We start from the raw sequence: 21,325 nt of genomic DNA, 5'->3' as shown, positions 1-21,325 counted from the left end.
TGAAACACAGACGCTGTGTCATTTATCGTTCAGATTAGTTAGACATTTAGAAATACGTTTATATTTTCTGTAAAATTTTGAAAATCTGTATTTTACAATTCTTAATGTTTTTTTTTCTGAAATTAAACTTGAGACGTCGTAAGTCTCGTGTTTAATTTGTAGCTCATAACGCTTTTGTCAATGGGCTATGTGATTTTCTTTAAACTTGACCACTGTTATAATTATAAATGGACGTTGATGATGTCTCTCTTGGTTGGTGAGAATATTCTTGTCCATGGGAGTCGGGGAAACCTGATTTTCTGGAGAACTCCTCAGGAAATGTCCCATTGACATTTTCTCATTTGCTGGTACTCCTTTATCTGAGAGTAGAGCTTGCCTTTTTTTTTTTTTTTTAACTTTTGCTCTACAATACCCCAGTCTCTGACATGGGTCAAACTTAAGTATTTTCTAGTCTCTAGTCATCAACTTCTTGCCGTTTCACTGAAGTTGCTGATATGTCACAAAGATGACACGTTTCAGCATCATTATTTTTAAACTCAGCTCTTGGGGCCCCTTAATCTTTGGCCCTTTGACCTTTCATTAATTCCTGGTGACATTATTTCAAAGCCATTCCAGGATAAAGGTATTGGTGAAATTTAGAATCCGAGAAATTCATGTTGTCATTTTAATAACTGTTAGTTTACATTCTGGGGGGAAATTACAATAAATTTAATAATATAGACCAATGTTTATGGCAATGCTATATGCGAAAAAGACCCTCCAGCATATCAAACTGTAGATGTAATATATAATTTGCATGTATTTTATATTATACTATGTGTTTCATGTACATATAAAGTGACTTGAAAATATCTGTGGTTTTTAACATTTGTCTCTGGATGGTAAGATTGTGGTATTTTTTTTATTTTCCTCATTATTCTTGTTTGTAACATCTTTTTGTTCAGTGAGTCCATTTTAATTTTATAATGGGAAACACTCAGAAGAAAAAATGTCACTGACCTCGGGAAGCATGGGGTTGCAGCCATATTCATGTCTAGTAGTGATATTTAAATATTTAGTGAGCATCTACTGTATCCAAGATAATATACTTATTTTTTATGATAAGGAAGGGGCTGAGACTCAGAAAGAAATGAAACAAACACTCAGATTTATGACTTTAAAGAACTTACATAGGAGAGACTCAATTTACACGAGATAAAAATTGGAATACAGTAGAGAGTGAAAAGATTATCATAGTTTCAAGGAAGAAAAGAACTAATGTTTACTGAATAGTTGGCATGTGTTAGCTTTTAGATCTTTACAAGAGGTTTATGAATTTGGCATTATTCGTTCTATTTTACAGAAGAGGAAATGGAGTAAAACAACCTGACCAAAGTCCACAGCCAGCAAGTGGTGGCAGCAGGATTTGAATTTAGTTCTTTCTAATCCTTTCTAGGACACCTCCAGCCAATTAGAAGAGGACGATGTTGGGAGGAAGGGCAGAACAGGCAAGGAGAGAGTTCCCATCTCAGAGAAATGTCGTGGGTGAGATAAGGCAGGCAAATCTGGCCAGGACAGAAGTGCTGCGTTAGGAGCTCAGTTCACTGACAATTTTTAAGCTGGAGGGATGGATTGGAGAAGAACCAGTGGACATTTTTTGACCAAAAAAAAAAACAACAAAAAAACAAAAAAACCACCCAACAAAAACACATAAGGACAATGGTGAAGATTTTGTCAGCAGTTGCTTGTAAGGCTTAAGTGTTTAGGAGAGTCACTAAATCTTTATGTGCATAATTTCTCCTACATCCTCTTCATTACTATTGTTGCTTCAGTGACTTAGCCCCGCCCCAATCTCCCTGGCCTCCAAACTCAGCTTCTTCCCCCGTCTCCTTCCCTCCTCAAGCCTCAGTCTACTTCTCCATCAGTAGCTTTCAAACGATTTTTACCAGGGCCCACAGTTAAAAATGCTTTTTCAGTTGAGGCTTGGCATACTCACATGTGTGCACAACTGAAACAAAAATTTTCACCAGACACTTCTTGCCTTTGTCATCTGCAGTGTGCACTCTGATAGTCTTCATTCCATTCTGTTTTGTTTTATAACTGACAGAATTGATGGCCAAGACCCACTAACCTGACTTCATTCCCCACTAGTGGATTGAAGGGCTCATTCTTATACCTGTATATACTGTTTCTCTGACCACACAGCACTAACTCGTTTTACTTGACCACACCTTGTAAAGTGGGTAGATACTTTCATCTGCCTTTTTACAGATGGGGACACTGAGGCTTGGCGGGGTTGAGTTCCGCACAGGCACAGCTGAGAGACATGTGAGAGGAGTGTTGCTGCTGTGTGGATTGTGGTGGGGAGGCAGAAGTCCGGTTCTGGATAATCAGTTCGTTCACTTACCTTTACTAAGCACCTGCCCTGTGCAGGGCACCGTGTCAGGACCTAGAAGACAGAAGCGAATAAAATACAGGCTCTGTTCTCCAGAAGCTCAGAGCCTGTGAGAAGAATCTTCCTTGGGAGTAAGCGGTACTGGTTTATAACGGGAGTTTATTGAATCTGTTTTGACTGTGTTAAGTGCCAACATGAGGGCCGGAGCATTAGAGAGATGAAGAGGTAGAATAAGGAGGGCAGTCCGAGACCTCGGGCTGGGGGTTGGGGTTTGGGGGGGAGGGACTAGCAAGGCTGTCTGCACAACTTGGACACATGCGCCTGTGGATGGAGGTGAAAATGGAAGTGGGTGAACTCCTGAGTTAGCAGGTCTATTGAGAGAAGAGCAAGGGAGGTGGATGGAGCCTCGGGCAAATGCGGCCACGAAATGCTGTGGGAAGACAAAAGTTGCTGACAGAGGCAAAGAGTCAGGTGAAAGAAGCAGGAAGAAGCTGAAGGGACATGATTTTCACAATTGGAAAGAAGGGGGAAATAGCGCTTCACGTGGTCAAAGCATGTACTTACCTGAACCCTTTTAGCTTTCAGCCTTTACTTCTGGAACAAGAATCTTACCCCCTCATACAGTTTCTGAGAACATTTGCCTGTGTTTTGATTTTAGGATCATTATGATTGGGGACTTCGTGCTGTTAAATCTGTCTTGGTTGTCGCTGGCTCCCTGAAGCGAGGAGATAAAAATAGACCCGAAGATCAGGTGATGCAATGCCAATGTGATTCTGTGGAGTGCGTAGCCAAATGGCTTCATACAATGACAGGGTGTCCCTGGGTGGCGGGTCACGCATAGCACGACCTTTAAAAACATAGCATGTATTTTTAATGGAGGACATTTCGAGGACTGGCATTTCTTACGTTAAATAAAGATCACAGGTATTCTTGACTAAAGGATGGGAGTGTAGGAAAGAAAATGTGATTGTATAAGTGCTTTTGAAATGTCAGCTACAAATAATATTTTGGCGGTCATAATCAAATATTCCAGTAATCACTGTTTGATTTCCTCTGAGGAACATTTAGAAAATCTGATTAATCCCGGGGTATTAATCCTGAAAAAGTCAGTAAAGACATAATCTAATGGGAGAAGGTATGTCCATTTCATAGGATACAAGATGGACGTGAAGAATGGAGGAGGAAGGTTGATCCCCTGACATCAGGGCAATGATTCGTTGGTTATTTGGAGCTGCTAGAGCATTGTCTCTCCCAGGAAGAAACAATTACAGCCACATATCCATTTTTCTGTATTAAATAAGAAGTGAGATCATGGATATACAGCACTCTGTATACTTACAGTAAATGAGAAGTTGAAAAAGTAGATCTATCCTATGAGGGTTTTTTTTTTTTTTAATGTGAAAGGATATTTATGATGTGATTTTTCTACATTCTTTTTTTCAATCTCTCTCTTCTCTCAGTCACAGTTCATGATGGGGTCAGGATTTTCTTGCCTTTATTTGTTCTCTTGCTATGCTATGGTTGTTAAAACCCTTGCCTCTTTCTGTACAAATCATCCCGATGTTCAAGTTAACTGCTTTGAAAAATCAAAATCCCTCTTTGGTTTTCAGCAAGTACAGAACAAAAGCCCAAGCTGAAAATGGCTGAGTTTATTCTTCTGGGGTTCTCTGAGCACTTTGAGGAAAATGATCTGATGGGCCTGGTTCATTTATATGCTGGAGTTTGAGGGTTAAGGAGAGAAGGGCCCAGGCCCTTTCTCAGGATCAGAGCACATCACTGGTAGGGATGTGTCAGGGATGTGTTGTCAGAGGTTGTCCACAGTATCAGCAGAGCCTTCTCATGTTCTGACATGTGACCTTGCAGCAACAACATCTTTAGCTATGTAAGTGTTAGACATTGCATTGGCTTCTTAAATAAAGTGTCTTCTCTTCTCTTTTCTAGGTCCTCATGAGAGCATTAAGGGACTTCAATATGCCTAAAATAGTGACCGACGACATCCCCGTGTTTCTGGGCCTGGTTGGCGACCTGTTTCCAGCCCTGGACGTGCCCCGGAGGAGGGTGCCGCACTTGGAGCAGATGGTCAGGCAGTCCACCCTGGAGCTCCACCTGCAGCCCGAGGAGAGCTTCATCCTCAAAGTACAGGAGCCTTTCCTTGTCCTGGAGCCCCTGGGATGTGTGGTGACAACCCCGCGGTTAAGTGACACTGAACCAAGACTTCGATTTACATGTTACCCTAACCTCAATATGACCTTACCATACACTGTAAGGCATTCTAATATGGCAATCTTTACTAAAATGAATATAACTAGTTTGTCATCCCGGCCTCTAAGAAGATGAAAACACACATATGATTAAGTCTTGGTTTTAAATGTAAGCAGGCTTTCTATTTGTTTATAAAACTACTTGCTCCTTCTTGGTGGCATGCATCAAAAATCAGTTTTGCTCTTTTCTCTCCAGTTTAGAGAAAATTAGGAGTAAAACCATAAGTACATGTTTTAATGGGGAGATATTTCTACATGTATGACACCCTCTGACTTATTAAAGGCATGTGCATGTGTGTGCTCAAGTTGGGTATAGTGAGTACATGGATGTTAAATTACATAGAGTGTCTGTTTTAGATGTTTTACTAGTAGAGCAGGGGTGGGGAACATCCGACCCACAGGCCGTATAAGGCTCCAGGAATCATTTGGTCTGGCCCTGCCAAGGCATTAGGGGTGAGTTTGACCAAAAATAGCAGGCTAATTTTCAAGTTAATAATTTCGTATGGCCCGTGAATGATGTTATAAATATCCAGATGGTTACTTATAATGTTCCACACCGCTGCTTTAAAGGATATAAGTCATTACTCAGAGGCAGATGATGATTGGCCGGGCACTGTTTTGTTCAGGAACATGAAGTCATCGAGTTTGTAAGCAGTCCCTACCGTGTCCCAGTGCCACTGTACTTCCCTCTGCCTGCGAAAGGGATTCACTGAGCAGCGGTGTTCCAATGGAGAAATAATACAGTCATTAATAACAATTAATACAAGAATAAACTCTGTGTTTTGTGTACTCACAGCTGTAAACCTACTTTTGCCCCAGCCTGTATAATGTTGTCAGTGGGGACTGGCTTCGATTGTAAGGAAAGAATTGGGTAAAAATGGGTAGTCTTTTGTTTGTTTTTCACCACAAACTCCTGAAAGGAAACCAGTGATGGCTGTTTGGTCTGCAGGTGGTCCAGCTGGAGGAGCTGCTGGCCGTGCGGCACTCCGTCTTCGTGGTTGGAAATGCGGGCACGGGGAAGAGTCAGGTAGAGTGAGCTGCCTGTGAGCTTTCAGCCTTGGGAAGAACACTTTTTCTGGGGGGAGGGAGGGCTCTTTTCAGTTCTACTTAGGGGTTCCCTTCAGTGAAGTCCACCATAATTAGAGCTAATCTGAGACTCTAATACTGTTCTTTGACCAATGGACACTGTTTTCCTCTGTATTGGAGACCGGGAAAGTAACAAATAGAACATCACATGAGCTGTTTAGCATCTTCTTCACTCATTTATATGTGCGGCATTCTATTTTATGCATCTTTCAATAATGGAATTCTGCCTGAATTCTTTTATTCCAAGTTAACATGTTGAGAGACTTGCGAGTAAGATACCTACCTGCCTTTCAGGGTTCGATTGGCCCCACCTACGTTTATCAAAACTATTTTGTCATCTTTTCCAAGTTATAATAGGTTCTCCTTAATGTCATTAAGAAAACCCAAACATTTTTCATTAATACTCTCTCAGAATATAGAGCTCTGGAGGGCCAGAAAAAAACTTGGAAAAAGGGAGGCAGCAGAAACCACATTTTTGAGGTACTTGTTATGCACAGAATGAGGTGCCTATTCGGTGTATTACGTGTGATTTCCTCTGAGCAATGAGGATATGCCATGAGTATTGTAATTCCCATTTTTAGTTCACTGCTTGATTTTGCTTGGTCATACTGACAGTCCTGGTAACTTTTTTTTTTTAGTTGGTAGACAGTATATGCAGAAATGCATGCATTTTTAATTTAGGGTGCTTGAGTATAAATACATTTAGTTGCCAATGACTAAGATAATCAGAGTGGGCATATGAGACTGAGTGTGGGTGGATAGAGACCTTGCCAGTATTAGGATCTGAACCCGGAGTGGAACAGTTGTAAAGGGAGGCCCTGTATAGGGATCTTTCCAGTGAAAAATGTAGTAATTGAAATATTAAAGTTGATATCTGAAAGGCCTGTAATTATTTTATTGGAGTAGGTTTCAGATGCTGACTATGGCTTAAGGAAGGAAAAATTAAATTATATGATTTTCAGTAGATAAATGGTTTCAAAAAATGTCAGCTTACTATTCCTAAGACACTCAGTTGCTTTCATCTATTCTTCACAAATTCTCTTCTCTTCAGCCTTTACTTAAGCTGATGTAACTGGAGCACCCAAGCTCAGGGGCCATGTTATTTAACACCTCATTATTCCCAAGTATTTGGCAGTTGTCTGTCAGTCCTTCAAACCGCTGTGAGAAGATCAGGATGATAAACATCTAAAAGAAAACCCATGGCTTTTTGGAGAAAGCAAAAAGGGTGGTTGGGGCAGATATTTGGGTGAAAGTGTCAATGGATTAAACAGACACACAGTGAGCACCTGTCCTGCAATTTCTCATCCTCAAGGCTGCTTTTCCTCACGATCTAGATCAGGGCTTCTCAGCAGCAGCACCGCTGACATTCAGGAGCAGCTCACCCTTTGTCGTAGGGCCTGCCCTATGCATTGCAGGATGGCCAGCAGCACCCGTGGCCTCTGACCACTACCTGCCCAGTAGCACGCCCTCTTCCCTTAAGTCAAGACAACCTGCTGTTGAGAATTATTGCTCCAGATTCTATATCTCAAAGCACACCCAGACCAGCATCATAGGGATCGCCTGGGACCTTCTAAGAAATGCCACTCACCAGTCCCACCCCAGACCTACGGAATCAGAAACTCGTGATTGGGTCCAGCGGCCTGTGTTTAAACACCCTCTAAGCCAAGCATGTCAAACTCAAAGGCTAACGCAGGCCAAATAAACGAGGCATGTGGCCCGCCGGCTGTGAGTTTGACATGCTTGCTCTAAGCGATTCTGAGGCAAGCTCAATTTTGAGCACAATCTAAATAGTACAGGCAGAGTGGATTTTAATAGCATGAGCAGGAACACTTGCTTACATAAATAGTCCTTCACTTTGCACGTGTGGTTAAAAATCTCACATGATAGAGTGACTTTCTCTAGTCTACGTTGTTCAGGGAATCAGTGAACTGATACTAAGGAGGGCAGGATTAAATTGTTCAAGATGGTAATGAAATGTGCGCATGTAAATTTTCTTCCTTTCTCAGTCATGGTACACGTAGAATGTCTAGGAACATAATGAATACGGAAAATCATCTGAAATCTTTTGCTTTCCATTTGGCTTACATTAATATTAATTTTAGCTTTTTTTTTTCCTTTTTCCCTTCAGATTTTGAGAACACTGTACCGAACATATGTTAACATGAAACAGAAACCCATTTGGAATGACTTAAACCCTAAAGCTGTGACAACAGATGAACTCTTTGGTTTCATACATCACACTACCCGAGAATGGAAAGATGGCAAGTAGCGTTTCCCCTTCTGACGTGCTAAAAATTTCTCATTTTTATCCAGAAAGCCATTTTTCAGTTCAAGTCAATTTTAGTCATAGTTGTAGATTTACTGTTTATGTGTCTGCATTACCGGAGATACAGCAGCATTTATAACCTGTAAATTAAAGCTGGATTTGAATAAGGGGTCGGTTTGCATTCCGCAGGGTTTTGCTCAGAGCTGTGTATTTTGTCCCACATCAGTTGTGTCAGGGCTCGTGTAAACCAGAAAAGAATCAACTCAAATGCCTCAGGGAATGTCTTTAAAGTACCTGATGCAAGACACCGACTGAGTTACAGGCAGGCACTGTGCTGGGTGCCAGGGACAGAATTCAATGATGTATTTCTTGCCTTGAAAGCATTTGCAGGCAAACAGACCCCTTTGTTAAAATCTGTTATTATTACTTCTCATTTGTTTAAATGCACTATCCTTGGCATCATCCTTGGGTCTTTTCTCCCTTTCACACCCTACCTTCAGCTTTACAGCAAATCCTACAGGCATATAAAATACACATTATATTCCAGTACTTTCTCCTCCTCTGCAGCTACCACATGAGTCCAGCCAGTCTCCCTGCAGTTCATTTTCCATACAGCAGACAGAGGGCGCTCTTCAGGATGTTAGCTCTCTGTTGGCCATTTCCAGTGGGTTCCATCATCCTTAGATTCCAAACTTTATCCATGGCCTACACCAGAGGTCCTCAAACTTTTTAAACAGGGGGCCAGTTCACTGTCCCTCAGACCGTTGGAGGGCCGGACTACAGTTTAAAAAAAAACTGTGAACAAATTCCTATGCATACTGCACATATCTTATTTTGAAGTAAAAAAACAAAATGGGAACAAATACAATATTTGTATTTGCATGTGGCCCGCAGGCCGTAGTTTGAGGACCCCTGGCCTACACAGTTCTTATGGAATGAGATCCTCCTTCCCCATCTCTGACCTCATTTCCTGCACATGCCCATAACCTACGATATATAACCCTTGTTCTTCCTGGAACATGCCAAGCATCTTCCCATCAAGGGGCCTTTACGGTTGAAGTTCTCACCGTCTGCAACACTAACAGTATCTGCACAGCCTCCTCCCTTAGGTTATTGAAGTGTCTGGCCAAGCGTCACTTCAGAGAAGACTTTCTTGGCGATTCTGTGTATAGAAGCCTGTCTTGTCATTCTCTGGCCTTTTCTTATATGGAAAATGAAATGAAACTTGCCTTTGGTCTAGACAGCCTAGGTATGGCTCAAAACGTGTTACACACTGCCCTCCGGAGAGAGGCAACACATTCACAGCAAATTTATTTACTTCATGAACGAGCTTCCACTAGAAGAAATACAGTTTTATTTTGGAAACAAACAGCACTCAGCTCCATTATATATAGCATGTTAAGATTGTTCACTCTTCATTTATAGGTCTCTTCTCATCTATTCTGCGAGAACAAGCAAATCTTACGCAGGATGGACCAAAATGGATAGTCCTGGATGGAGATATTGATCCCATGTGGATTGAATCACTAAATACTGTCATGGATGATAACAAGGTGGGTAATACCTCAGTGCTAAACCTTAAACATGACACCTCCATTGAGTTCCACTCACTTGTGGATTTTAGTACTCGCTTTTAATCATGAGCCTGAAGTTCTTTATGTAGTTACTCTTTCTGTAAGTGCCACTTTCCTGCTAATTCTCTTACTTCACTGGTAAAGAATTTAAGTGAATACATTTTTCTTGGCTGTGTAAATTTAACCATCTTTATAAGGAGATACGTATCCAAGAATTTAGCTCATACACATTTTAACATTTTCAAAGAGCCAGGCATAAATTATTACATCTTATCTTTGATTAAGGATCGAATGCGTGGGTTGTAAGGGACAAGTTGGAAATTAAGTAGTTCCTATGGCTACCGACTGAATGTAAATGCATTCCTAAGCGTTTGCCATGGTTAATCCAGCATTCCCAGCAAAACCAAAGGGTGATGGCATCGGTCTGTGAGATACTACTTAAGCAACACCAGATCTATCAGGAGAAAAAAAATCAGAAATCATCATTAATACAGAATAGAATTAGTCACCACCACCACCCCTTAAATTAACAGTAATTACCGCTTCCTGAACTAAGACATTGTCTATCATAAAATATAGGTCTCAGATCTTCATACTTGCATGAGTTTCTATAGCAAATTGATAATTGTGGTATTTCAGACTCTAAAGATGGTTTATTTTTGTGGAATTCGGGCCTTGTCATGTAATCAACACTTTGGACAAATGTCTTATATTTAGTAATAATTAACCACAGTTATTTAGAGTTGGCATCAGTAAGTCCGTATTGGTAAGTTTGTTCCTCAAGGGTCAGTGAGCTCCCGCTGGGATGAACTGAGATCTTTAATTGAGATCTTTTTTCAGACTGTACGCACTTCTGTCTCCGGACAGTGAGCTCATAGCCTTTGGCACTGGGCAGGGGAAGCACTTGGTGCTGGGATGGAGAGTTGGCAGCGCGCTTTTCTCCAGAGTGACAGGGCCTCCTTTGTGCTGTGCTGCTCTGTCCAGGTGCTGACCTTGGCCAGCAATGAGCGCGTAGCCCTTGCGCCCTCCATGAGGCTGCTCTTTGAGATCCATCACTTAAGGACAGCAACCCCGGCCACTGTTTCCAGAGCTGGTGTTCTGTATGTGAACCCACAAGATTTGGGCTGGAATCCGTGAGTACTGCTTTTTTTTTTTTTAAGACTGTGGTAAAACATACATAATATAAAATGTACCACTTTAACCATTTTTAAGTGTACAGTTCAGTGGCATTAAGTACACTCACTTTGTTGTACAACCACCACCACCGACCATCTCCTTGACTTTTTCTGTCTTCCCAAACTGAAGCTCCATATCCATTACAGGGTTGGGGAACGTTTTTCCTGCCAAAGGGCCATCTGGATACTTATCATTTATGGGCCACACAAAATTATCAACTTAAAAATTAGCCTGCTCTTGCCAGCACCGGTTTGGCTCAGTGGATAGAGCGTCGGCCTGTGGACTGAGGGGTCCCAGGTTCGATTCCAGTCAAGGGCATGTACCTTGGTTGCGAGCACATCCCCAGTGGGACATGTGCAGGAGGCAGCTGATCGATGTTTCTCCCTCATCGATGTTTCTGGCTCTCTATCCCTCTCCCTTCCTCTCTGTAAAAAAATCAATAAAATGTATTTAAAAAAAATAAAAATTAGCCTGCTCTGTTTGGTCAAACATTTAACTAACTCACCCCTAATGCCTTGGTAGGGCCAGACCAAATGATCCCGTGGGCCTTTTGGGGATCAAGCTGTAACCCGGGCATATGCACCAACCGGGAATGGAATCAGTGACCTCTTGCTTCCTGGATTGACACTCAACTGCTGAGCCAGGCTGCTTCTATCCTTTGACTATTGCAAATAATGTTTCTATGAGCAGGGCATACAGATGTCCCTTTGACCCCTACTTTTAATTATTCTGGATATACTGGTATAGCCACAAGTGGAACTAGGAGATCATTTGGTAGTTATAATTTTATTTTTAGAAGAGCTACCATACTGTTTTCCATGGTGGCTGTACCATTTTGCATTCCCAACAGTGCACAAGGGCTCTAGTGTCTGCATGTCCTCACCGAAACTTGTCATTTTCTCTATTTTTTTTCGGTAGCCATCCTAATGGGAATGAAGTGGTATCTCATTTCGGTTTTGATTTGCGTTTTCATAATGATTACTCACGTTGAGCATCTTTTCATGTGCTTTTTGGCCATCCGTATGTTTTATTTGGAGAAATGACTATTTCAGTCCTTTACCTACTTTTAAATCTAGTTGTGTTTGGTTTTGTTGTTGTGAACATTTCTCTTTTTAACCTTAGTTTTCAAAAGAGCTAAACATTTATATGATCATTTGAAGAAGGTATTAGTTATTAAATTTAAAGCTACTTAATTAGACTCATTTAAAGATAATTAACACCTGTGTGCCTTTGTCATTTTCAGTTGGACATTATCCTCTTCACACCTTGTACATGTTAAGAAACCAGTATTTGTTGAAAAAGTGAATAAATAACAAGAGCTCCTATGGAGCGCTTAGATATAAATATATCACTTAGTGAGCATATGTGTGTTTGTACACATATGTGCATCTATGAGCCGTGGCATTGCTTTTTTTTAAAGATTTAGAACAAGTTCACTCTGCTACTTGCTTACTCTTCACATGCTCTCGGTTCCCATGGCCCATCCTGGTGGTCACCTGTCGCCTCCTGTAGCACTCGCACTGTGCTGTGCAGTGTCTGAGCTCTGCAAGCAAGCAGGTGCTGGGACTGGTGTTTTTGTGTCTGGTTCTTCTGTGCCCCTCCACCGTGCTTTGTGCCCACAGGCCGTCCTGTGTGGGCCACACCAATGGGCTCCTGGCCCTGTGGCCTCTGGTTGCTTTGGCCAGTGAGGAGCCTGGCAGGAAATGAGAAGGAGAGGAGATGAGGTCATGCTATTTATTCTCCTGGCTCCCTCCCCACAGGGTCACATCGGGATGGTTGTGTCCCTCAACAGCAGGTCACAGCTCCTCTTTGCTCTCTCCCTAAGATTCCTTCCTTCCAGACACTCGTAGTCCTTCCGTCTTGTCCTTGCAGGCGTAGGTGCCATGACCATTCCGCAGTTCACCCCCTGGCATGGCTAAAAGTATCCTTTTGGCTTTGTCTTCCTAATCCTCTCCCCGCATTGGCTGAGCTTGTCATCTTCTACCCCCATAGCCCCATCCTTTCATTTTGGGGCGCTGTATACCCATAAACATAAAGATTCAGAAATATATAACCGACATACACTGCTGACCAGCAGTGTCCTTGGAACTTCTGGCATTTGTCCAGGCCACTGAGAATGACAGAGAACCTGACGCTGGCTCTTAGGAGCCAGTTGTAGAGAGCTCTGATGACTTCATGCTGTGTCCACTACGACAGATTCCAACCCCGACTATTGACCACATACAAAAGGCTAATTTTTAAGTTTAGAATTTTGTATGGCTTGAGAATGATGTTACAAATATCCAGATGGCCCTTGGCAGGAAAAAGGGCTCGCCACCCCTGCAACAGTCCCCGCCCCTTTCCCATCAACAATAAGCTCTGGACACTCAGATTCCACTCTGGCAGCTGGTGCAGTAGGATGAGCAGCTGAGGGTAGGTATGGCCTCCCGGCCTTGGTCCCAGTAGCCAGCACCTGTTGTCCATTGTTTCCTTGTCCCATGCTGCCCACTGTCGCCGTCACCCAGATATGCTCTCTCAGGTTACATCATGAACCGGACTTCAACTGAAACCGTTCCTCTTGGACCTGAAAGAGTTTGACATTTCATATTTTGTAAATCTAATAAGAGTGTAAGGGTAGTTAAATATTTAATAAAACCCTATTATGAAACCGTGTGAAAAATCAAAGGGAGCCTTTTATAAGCTAATCATCTTGCCTTCGTTTCTTCTGATACTGAAAATGTGAACTCGGACTTGCTTAAAGCAGGGTATAGTGGTAATTGCTGTGGTCTCACGACTTCTCTGCGGGCAGCTGAATGTATTTATTATCGCTGCTTCCTATTGAATGAGAATTTTTTGAGCAGTTATTTTTCATTTAACATCATACAGTTTCTCCCCGGGGATGCTACTGTGGATGCTACAGAGCCATGCTTCGTTTCATTCATGAGTATTATTTTATGAAGAAGTTAGAAATACTGTATCAAAATTGATAATTTATAAGTTTCAGATAAAAAAGCATGTACCCAAGAATGAGATACCAATTCAGAGCCAGGTATTAGAAACACATTATCGGCCCTTAATCCAGTGGGGAAAAAATCCACTTTGAAATAGCCTTATATGGAATTTTCAACTTTTTATTTCTGATTTTCTATTACTAGAGGCCCGGTGCATGAATTTATGCACAGGTGGGGTCCGGCTGGCCCACCCCGATGGGGGCCATCGGGGCCAGGCCAGCAAGGGGGAGGGGACGCAGGAGGTTGGCCAGCCAGCCCCGCCCCTAATCAGGGTGGGGTGCCGATAGGGCTAGTTGGCCAATGCAGTGCATGTCATAGCGACTGGTCGTTCCGTTGTTCTGTTGTTCTGGTGACTTGGCTTTTATATATATAGATAATTGATGCCAAGATTAATCTAGAAAAATCCTAAGCTGTTTTCATAAATACAGCCCACCCTGTGTGGAAGTTTCAGTCCTCTAAATGTTTTAAAATATTTGCAGCTTCAGAAATAGAATGAGCTCACTACACGTGTCCCTGAAATGCTGCACCACGCTGTGTGGAGGGGGCTCTTTTGAGCCGGAGAAGTTCTGCTTTCCAAGCCCAGGGTTCAGGAAACGCTTTGCTGTGTTCTTCCTCAGGTACGTGGCCAGCTGGATCGACAGAAGGCAGCATCAATCAGAAAAGGCCAACTTAACGATTCTTTTTGATAAGTACGTGCCTGCGTGCCTGGATAAGCTGAGGACGAGCTTCAAAGCCATCACCTCCATTCCCGAGAGCAGCCTGGTGCAGGTGTGTCTTCCGTTACGTTGTGTGCCATCCTAGTCCTGAGGCGGGAGGCGCCTGATCAAGGCCACAGGAGGGGTTGCTCTTTCTAGAAGATGGAGAGATTTCTGGAGCTGAGGTTTCTCCAACCCCTCGTTCTCTAGCCCCCATATCCCCCAGGGCTTTTTTGCAAACCCCGTCATACACCTGTCACCTTCTATTATTGTTTGGGTGTGTAGCCTCTTTCATAAGATTGTGAACTAGAGAGCTGAAGCTACCTTTTACTTACTTTTATGTCTCCAAAGATTTATATAGTGACTAGCATACAGTAGATGCTGAATATGTCTGTATTGAATCATGCATTCCGCCCAAGTATATTTGCATAAAATATGAAGATCAAAGTGGTAACAGCCTTATTTCTTTTTCTCTATTCTAAATAACTGGCCCAGAAAAGGTGTTCAGTATTTTTTTTATTATTATTATTGCAAAATATCCCTGTAATTAAAGATGCCGACCACCGAGAGAGAGAAAGCTTCTGGCCTCTACCCCATGGGTGTCGTTACCCACCGGCCTACCACCCTCCCCTCTCCTTCTTTTCTCCCCTTCACTCCCCAAAACATTCCTAAAGGCAGCTCACTCTAGATGAGAGGCCATTATTCCCGGGGTAATTTTTTTAAATACTCGTGAGACGGCTGGTAAGAGCGAAGGGCATGATACATTGTTGTCATGGAAGCAAATAGAAATAATTCACAGTACACAGAAATGAAGGCTGTGATCTGAGTCTCAGCATGAGGGACGATCGCCTGCCTTTTATAACTATAAAACTTCACAAAGGATTGATAATTAGAAACCTTTTTTTTTTTTTTTTTGCCTTATAGGAGCAAAATTGTTCTCAAAGTACTTTGTTACCATTAACTTACTGTTACCAAATTTGTTTGAAGCTAAATGAGAAAAAGTCAGCAGCATAATAAGAAGAGAAAGTTGAGGTTTTGGGATAATTCACACACCAATTAAGTAAAGGCTGGTCTTCAGCGGTAATTATCTGAGGTGTAATTTGTTGCTGGAGGCAGGTCTGCATTCATTCATAATGAATTAATTATGCGGGCAGCCTAATTGGACTTCCTCTGGTGTTGTACTTGTAAGAAGCCTGGTTGTGTTCTTTCTTGGGTCGGCTTGTGTATCTGTGTGATTCTCTGTGGTGTGAAAATAGGCCGTAGGAATTAATAGGACTTTTGCTCTCGCTTCCTCCTCTTGTAGTATTCAGAAATGGCATTTTCTCCTCAGCTCCTTTTTAGCTGTTTTATACTATAGTCTCTTTTCTGTGATGACTTATAACGACAGGGATTTGAAACAAAAATGGGCTTCAAAGAGAATAGCGTAAAGTGACTGCTTTAAGTGATGAATGTATTGTGTTTCCTGGCACACGAAACTTCTTTGCTTTAAGTTCAGTAAGGTGTAGTAACTCAGATTATGCACTGAAGTATGACTTTATTCATTGCTGACACGGAGCTCAAAATATGTTCTAAGTACTATGTTTGGGAGAAAATGTAAAAAAATACCTAAGTTATTAGAGTGTTCAGATCAAAGGATCACTTAACATTGAGACCTTCCAGTCTTTTTGTTTCGATTTGAACAGTTCCTTTGACCAGCATGGCTTCCACTCAGAAATAGCAAAGCCTCCGTGCTGAACATTATTTTTCTTGATAACAAATCGGTGAGTTTTCTTCTAGGAGAAAAAAAAAAGATTTTAAATTGGCAAACATAACACAATATAAAATGCTGGCAATCAAGAGAGAAGATGGAAAAATAGAACAGGCAGTTACCTATTAAAATTAAAAGCCTTTCCCAGCTATTTCCAGGATCCTTGCTCCACGTCACCCTGGCTTTTCGCCACCGTTCAGGGCTGGGAGGGAAGGCAGGCCTCTCTGGCTGTGTGAAAGCGTGCGTTGCTGTGCACATGGTACTGACAGGAACCTGTTGCTGTCTCCAACAGCCAGGGGCAGGGGGTCAAGAGTTTGGAGGGTCTGTGACGAAGCTAATTCATGACAACTGTTTTGTGCTATAGAGAACTAGGTCAAAACCACAGTGATTACTGGTTATTATTTCCTATGGGAATGGCCTTTGCAGCAGCCACGCCCCCCTCATTACTGACCTGATACCCTGACCATGGGGTGTGTTTCACCCCAGCAGAGCTCCCAGGGTATGGAGAACAAGTTCCTGAACAGTGCTTCGTCCAAGGCTAAATTTAGTCTGACGTCCGACAAAATGCCACAGGCCGAGGCTGCCAGTCGACTTTCTAAATTTATGACAACAGGTGGGAAGACGGCTGCGGAAGCACTAGGGGAAAGCGGGGTATCTAGATGTGCAGCAGGAGGGAGACAGTTCAGAAAGCCCACCCACCAATGACCTTCATTCATTCATTCATTCATTACTGATGATGTAGGACGCTTCCTGGGAAGAAAAGATGTCTTTAGTTTCTACTGTGAAGGTAGGAAGTTAGGGCTATAGAATACTCTGTGTGGTCTGACTCCCTACTTATAAAAAGGAGAATATATATATATATATATATATATATATATATATATATATATATATTTTCCCCATTATCATTATTTTTTTTTGCTTATATGTATTCCCATTTGTTACAGTGATTATTAATTGGATAATTCAAGAATTTAATTTAATAGTTTATTACTTAGAAGATCAGTTTGATTGAAAGTGGCAAAGGTGTTCCACCATCGATGCAGAAACGCGAGGCAGTCATTCTTGTCTCTCAATGTACAAATCACAGAGTTGGGAACAGTCGTGCACCCTCTTCAGGATGAAGTGGATTTGTTAATGTCTTGTGAACGTACTCCTCGGTTGGAAAAATATGCTGCCCTAAATGAATGGCTGTTTCTTGGTCTTTAGACGATTTGTGCTCTTCTGGAATGTTTGTTGACTCCGGAAAACGTACCTTCCGACAGCCCCAAAGAAGTGTACGAAGTCTATTTTGTCTTCGCTTGTGTCTGGGCCTTCGGAGGCATCCTGCTGCAAGACCAGGTGTGTTTACAACTGGTTCGAGGAGCCAGCTTTCCCTGGGCGGGGTGGTTACCACGTGTGACCCCTGTGCTCTTGTTATGTGACACATGTCTGTCCTCCTTGCCCCGCTCTCCCCTAAGCCGGGACACTGTCCAGGCGAACTCATCCAGGCTGATGATTCTGACCTTGGCTGACAAAGCCAGATCCATAGCCTCCCACCAGATCGCTCTCTGGAGCTCAAGGCTGTGTGCACCTGCCCCTGGAGCCAGGCCACAGCGTGCCCGAAACAGCTCTACACCTGCCCACCCCCACCCCCCGACTGGCTCTTCCTCTTTGTTCTTTCTTTCCCTAAGCGACTCTCAACACTCCTGCCAGCCGCTCCAGTTTAAAACCTGGGGGACATTACTCTTCCTTATTCCTTATTTGTATGTCTGAGGGTCACCAGATCCTTTCAGTGTCAGTTACAACATAGCCGTGGAGTCCGTCCCCTCTTCTCCATCCCTGTGGCCTTAATTGAAGAGCACAACATATCGAGATTGTCCTGGGCTTAGCTTGGGCTTCAATAGGTGCCCCGGAATCTCAGCATTAAAAATAGATGGCACACATCTTCCAGGTTTCCCAGATGTTTGCAGATGTAAGCAGGGAGTTTCAGTCGGAAGGCGTCACGGCCAAGAGTGACCCATGTTTCTGTTGGTTTATTCACTGTAGGCCGTAACAAACATGGTTGCTATCACCTGTGGCCCAGTTTGGCTTCTCGCCACTAGAGTACCACAAATCATGTCTATAAATAACTTTGATATTCGCTTGGCCTCCTAGGTCTTAGTCTGACCCTTCTCAGAAGCCACATTTCCTGCCGTAATCTCCACGTGCTCTTTAAAGAAGAACAGCCCTTGGCTTTGAGTGAGAGTTTCGAGGATGGGTGTTGTATGACTTCACATGGTTTTTCTCAGAAGCACAATTTATAGTGGCTGTGGGCTTCTTCTGCATGGAGACCTCCTGTAGACTTTCTCCCTCTCCCCAAGCCCCCATGGATTTTATCATTGCTTTCCACAGGTTTTCCTTTTCCCAAAACTGGGAGCTCAGGGGAAATTGCATGAGTAGGATGTTGACAGCTGAGATCTTTGGGCTGCAGACCCTACAGCTCACCTTCCTCCCAGATGGTCCTCTTTCGGAAATCTTTCCAATTTCCGAACGTGGCAGCCTTCAAGCTAGAAGCTGGGCACCACCATGGTCATCGTCCTCTCCCAGACACTTTCTTCCTTATTAGTTGTCATTATCATCATCTTTTCCAAAGGGACCTAACTATGAAGCATTCAAAAGAGAGGTTTTGAAGTTGGAAATATGAATGAAGCAGACACAGAAATATTCTTAGGATAGCCACCTATTAGTTCAACAAATTGGAGTGCCTACTTTCTGCAAGTTACGTGCTTAGGGCTTCTAATAAGCTATCTCATTGACACTTAGAAGACAAACCTATATGTACGGGTACAGCTGTCCTCTTTCTTCTTTTACAAAAAGAAACAGAAACTTAGACGGGTACAGCTGTCCTCTTTCTTCTTTTACAAAAAGAAACAGAAACTTAGACAAGTTACCCTGCTTGAGGACACACAGCTAACTAATATCCGAGGTTCAGACTGCAAAGGGAGGACTCAGGACTCCTGTTCTTAACCCCGGCCATAGCAGACAACTTCCAAAATAGGCCTGACGTCAGCTCTCCCAGGACTCCCTGCAAACTGCCATTGTCATTTCTCACTTGGCTTCCGAAGTAACCTTGTCACTGGTCTTTCTGCCTCTGTGCTTGCCCATAATCCATTATCCACTCAGCAACCAGAGTGACATTTTAAAATGTGAACTGAATTATGTGATATACTCTAGAATTAACACTTTAATGGATTTCTATTGCTTTCCCACCTTTTAAAAAATTTTAATTATAGTTTACTTTTAATATTAGTTTGTATTGGTTTCAGGTGTATAGCACAGTGCTTAGGCAATCATATACTTTACACAGTGTTCCCCCTGATGTTTCCAGTATCCACTGGTACCATACATAGTTATTGCAATATTATTGACTATATTCCCTGTGCTGGACTTTACATCCTGTGACTATTTTGGAACTACCGATTTGGATTTCTGTTTCTTTTAAGATGAAGTTAAAATTTTTAATACTATGGATGAGGCCTCCGGATCTGGCCCTGCCTACCCCTCCCGCCTCCTCCCTCTGCCACTCCCTTCCCCCCAGCCGCACTAGCCAGTGTCTTGAGCACAACAGATTCTTTCAAACCACAAGCTCTTTGCACACGCCGACCTCTTCCTGGTGCCCGGAGCAGCATTCTCCCGAATCTGTGCTTGTCCCTAACGGTGGCTGCTCTGAGCATCCAGTTAAAATAGATACACCCCATTATTATCACTTATAGCAAACTTCACTTTCAAGATGTCTAACTTATTTATTTCTGCATTTATCGGCTTAACCTCTGCCACCACCATGTTTACCAGTTTTATAAAGTGTTCCTTTGTTCTTCATTTTCTCATTTACCGTCCATTGATGTGAATACTTAATTATCTCTTTAAAGAGATCAGCACCAATGTTTGATAACCACTGCCTTATGGTAGGTAGCATGGTAATGTGTAGAGTAGCTCCTCGTTCAGTTGAATAACCCGGGGGCAATTTAAAGTTCACCTAACCTTATCTTGCTTTTTAAGTTAATAATTATTCCAGAAAATTTGTACCTGATGGATATATAGCAAGTACAGCTTTCTGCCTTTGATAATATTATTCTTTATAACTTACTTGTAGTTATTTCTTTTCCCTGGGTCAGTTACTCAGTCCCATTGGTAATTAAGACTGTACTCTGCAAACACTGTCTGCTCACAGGATTTGGAGGGGCATTGTATGTGTGCAGAACTAGCTATAAGTCTGCAAGAAGGATTCCTCTTGTTCTCCTTAGCTTTCTGGTCATCAAGCTGAATTCAGTCGGTGGTGGCACAAAGAGATGAAAGCAGTGAAGTTTCCATCTCAGGGAACAATCTTCGATTATTACCTGGACCACAATACTAAGAAATTTTTGCCTTGGACGGACAAAATCCCCACATTTACTATGGATCCAGACGTACCTCTGCAGGTAGGGTGCGGAATGTGGGCACGGTCACGCTATCCGTATTTGCTGAGCTGAGGGGGAAGCGTCTCCATTATAGAAACAGTGAAGTGGCTATTATATTTCTGCAACCTCTTTATAAAAATTTCAACTTATTTCTGTGGTAATTGCTTTCTCTGTATTTTCCTAGAAACTTTGTGGCTTCTGTTAAAAATTGGAGGCATGTTTCTGTAGTTCAGTGGATTCTTATTTCTGACCTTATAGTAAAATTTTTAGATAGCACGTTTATATTTAACTTCTTTCCTTTAACCCTCCCCCTGAAAAAAGCCATAAAGTGAATGTTTAATCTCCTCAGCTTGAGCTGCAAATTCACACAGCAGCAGACAAACCTAAATAGAACTTTCTTGCTTATTGTTTCTCTTCATAAACTGTTCTTCTACGTTTCTCTTATGTCCAGTTATGTTTCAGTCGTATTCTAATTCTGCCACTGTTGCCTCCAAACTGTCTCCCCCAACACTTCACTCCTTTCGTATGGATTGTGTCTAGCTATTTGATCGCTTAACCTTACTGGGCCAAAGCCCTGCTGCCAATTTTCACTTCTGTATGGCTTGACTTTTCAAATGCTTTGTTAGCAACTAAAGGGTGGTGGACAGTCTCTTAAACTTCTACTGTATTCCCTTGTATGTCTAACACAGGGTTGGGTGGAGGTTAGATAATTCTATAATGGAGAGCCTTGGGTGCTAG

General features: G+C 42.4%; 1 protein-coding gene across 1 annotated transcript in view; it reads left to right on the top strand.

Annotated features, from left to right (window-relative positions):
- DNAH11 (dynein axonemal heavy chain 11) overlaps positions 1–21,325 on the top strand; it is a 195,634-nt gene that overhangs the window by 74,000 nt on the left and 100,309 nt on the right. The window contains exons 37-46 of the mRNA XM_036327931.1: positions 3,033–3,125; positions 4,316–4,510; positions 5,585–5,662; positions 7,850–7,986; position 8,177; positions 9,391–9,540; positions 10,546–10,694; positions 14,345–14,495; positions 17,379–17,510; positions 20,435–20,608. Of these exons, the coding sequence (XP_036183824.1) occupies positions 3,033–3,125; positions 4,316–4,510; positions 5,585–5,662; positions 7,850–7,986; position 8,177; positions 9,391–9,540; positions 10,546–10,694; positions 14,345–14,495; positions 17,379–17,510; positions 20,435–20,608 (1,260 nt within the window). The remainder of the gene's footprint in view (positions 1–3,032; positions 3,126–4,315; positions 4,511–5,584; positions 5,663–7,849; positions 7,987–8,176; positions 8,178–9,390; positions 9,541–10,545; positions 10,695–14,344; positions 14,496–17,378; positions 17,511–20,434; positions 20,609–21,325) is intronic.

The sequence above is a fragment of the Myotis myotis genome, unplaced genomic scaffold, assembly GCF_014108235.1.
Source record: "Myotis myotis isolate mMyoMyo1 unplaced genomic scaffold, mMyoMyo1.p scaffold_m19_p_11, whole genome shotgun sequence".
Taxonomy (NCBI): domain Eukaryota; kingdom Metazoa; phylum Chordata; class Mammalia; order Chiroptera; family Vespertilionidae; genus Myotis; species Myotis myotis.
Note: the sequence above shows the minus strand (reverse complement) of the source record. Positions and strands in the feature narration are given on the sequence as shown.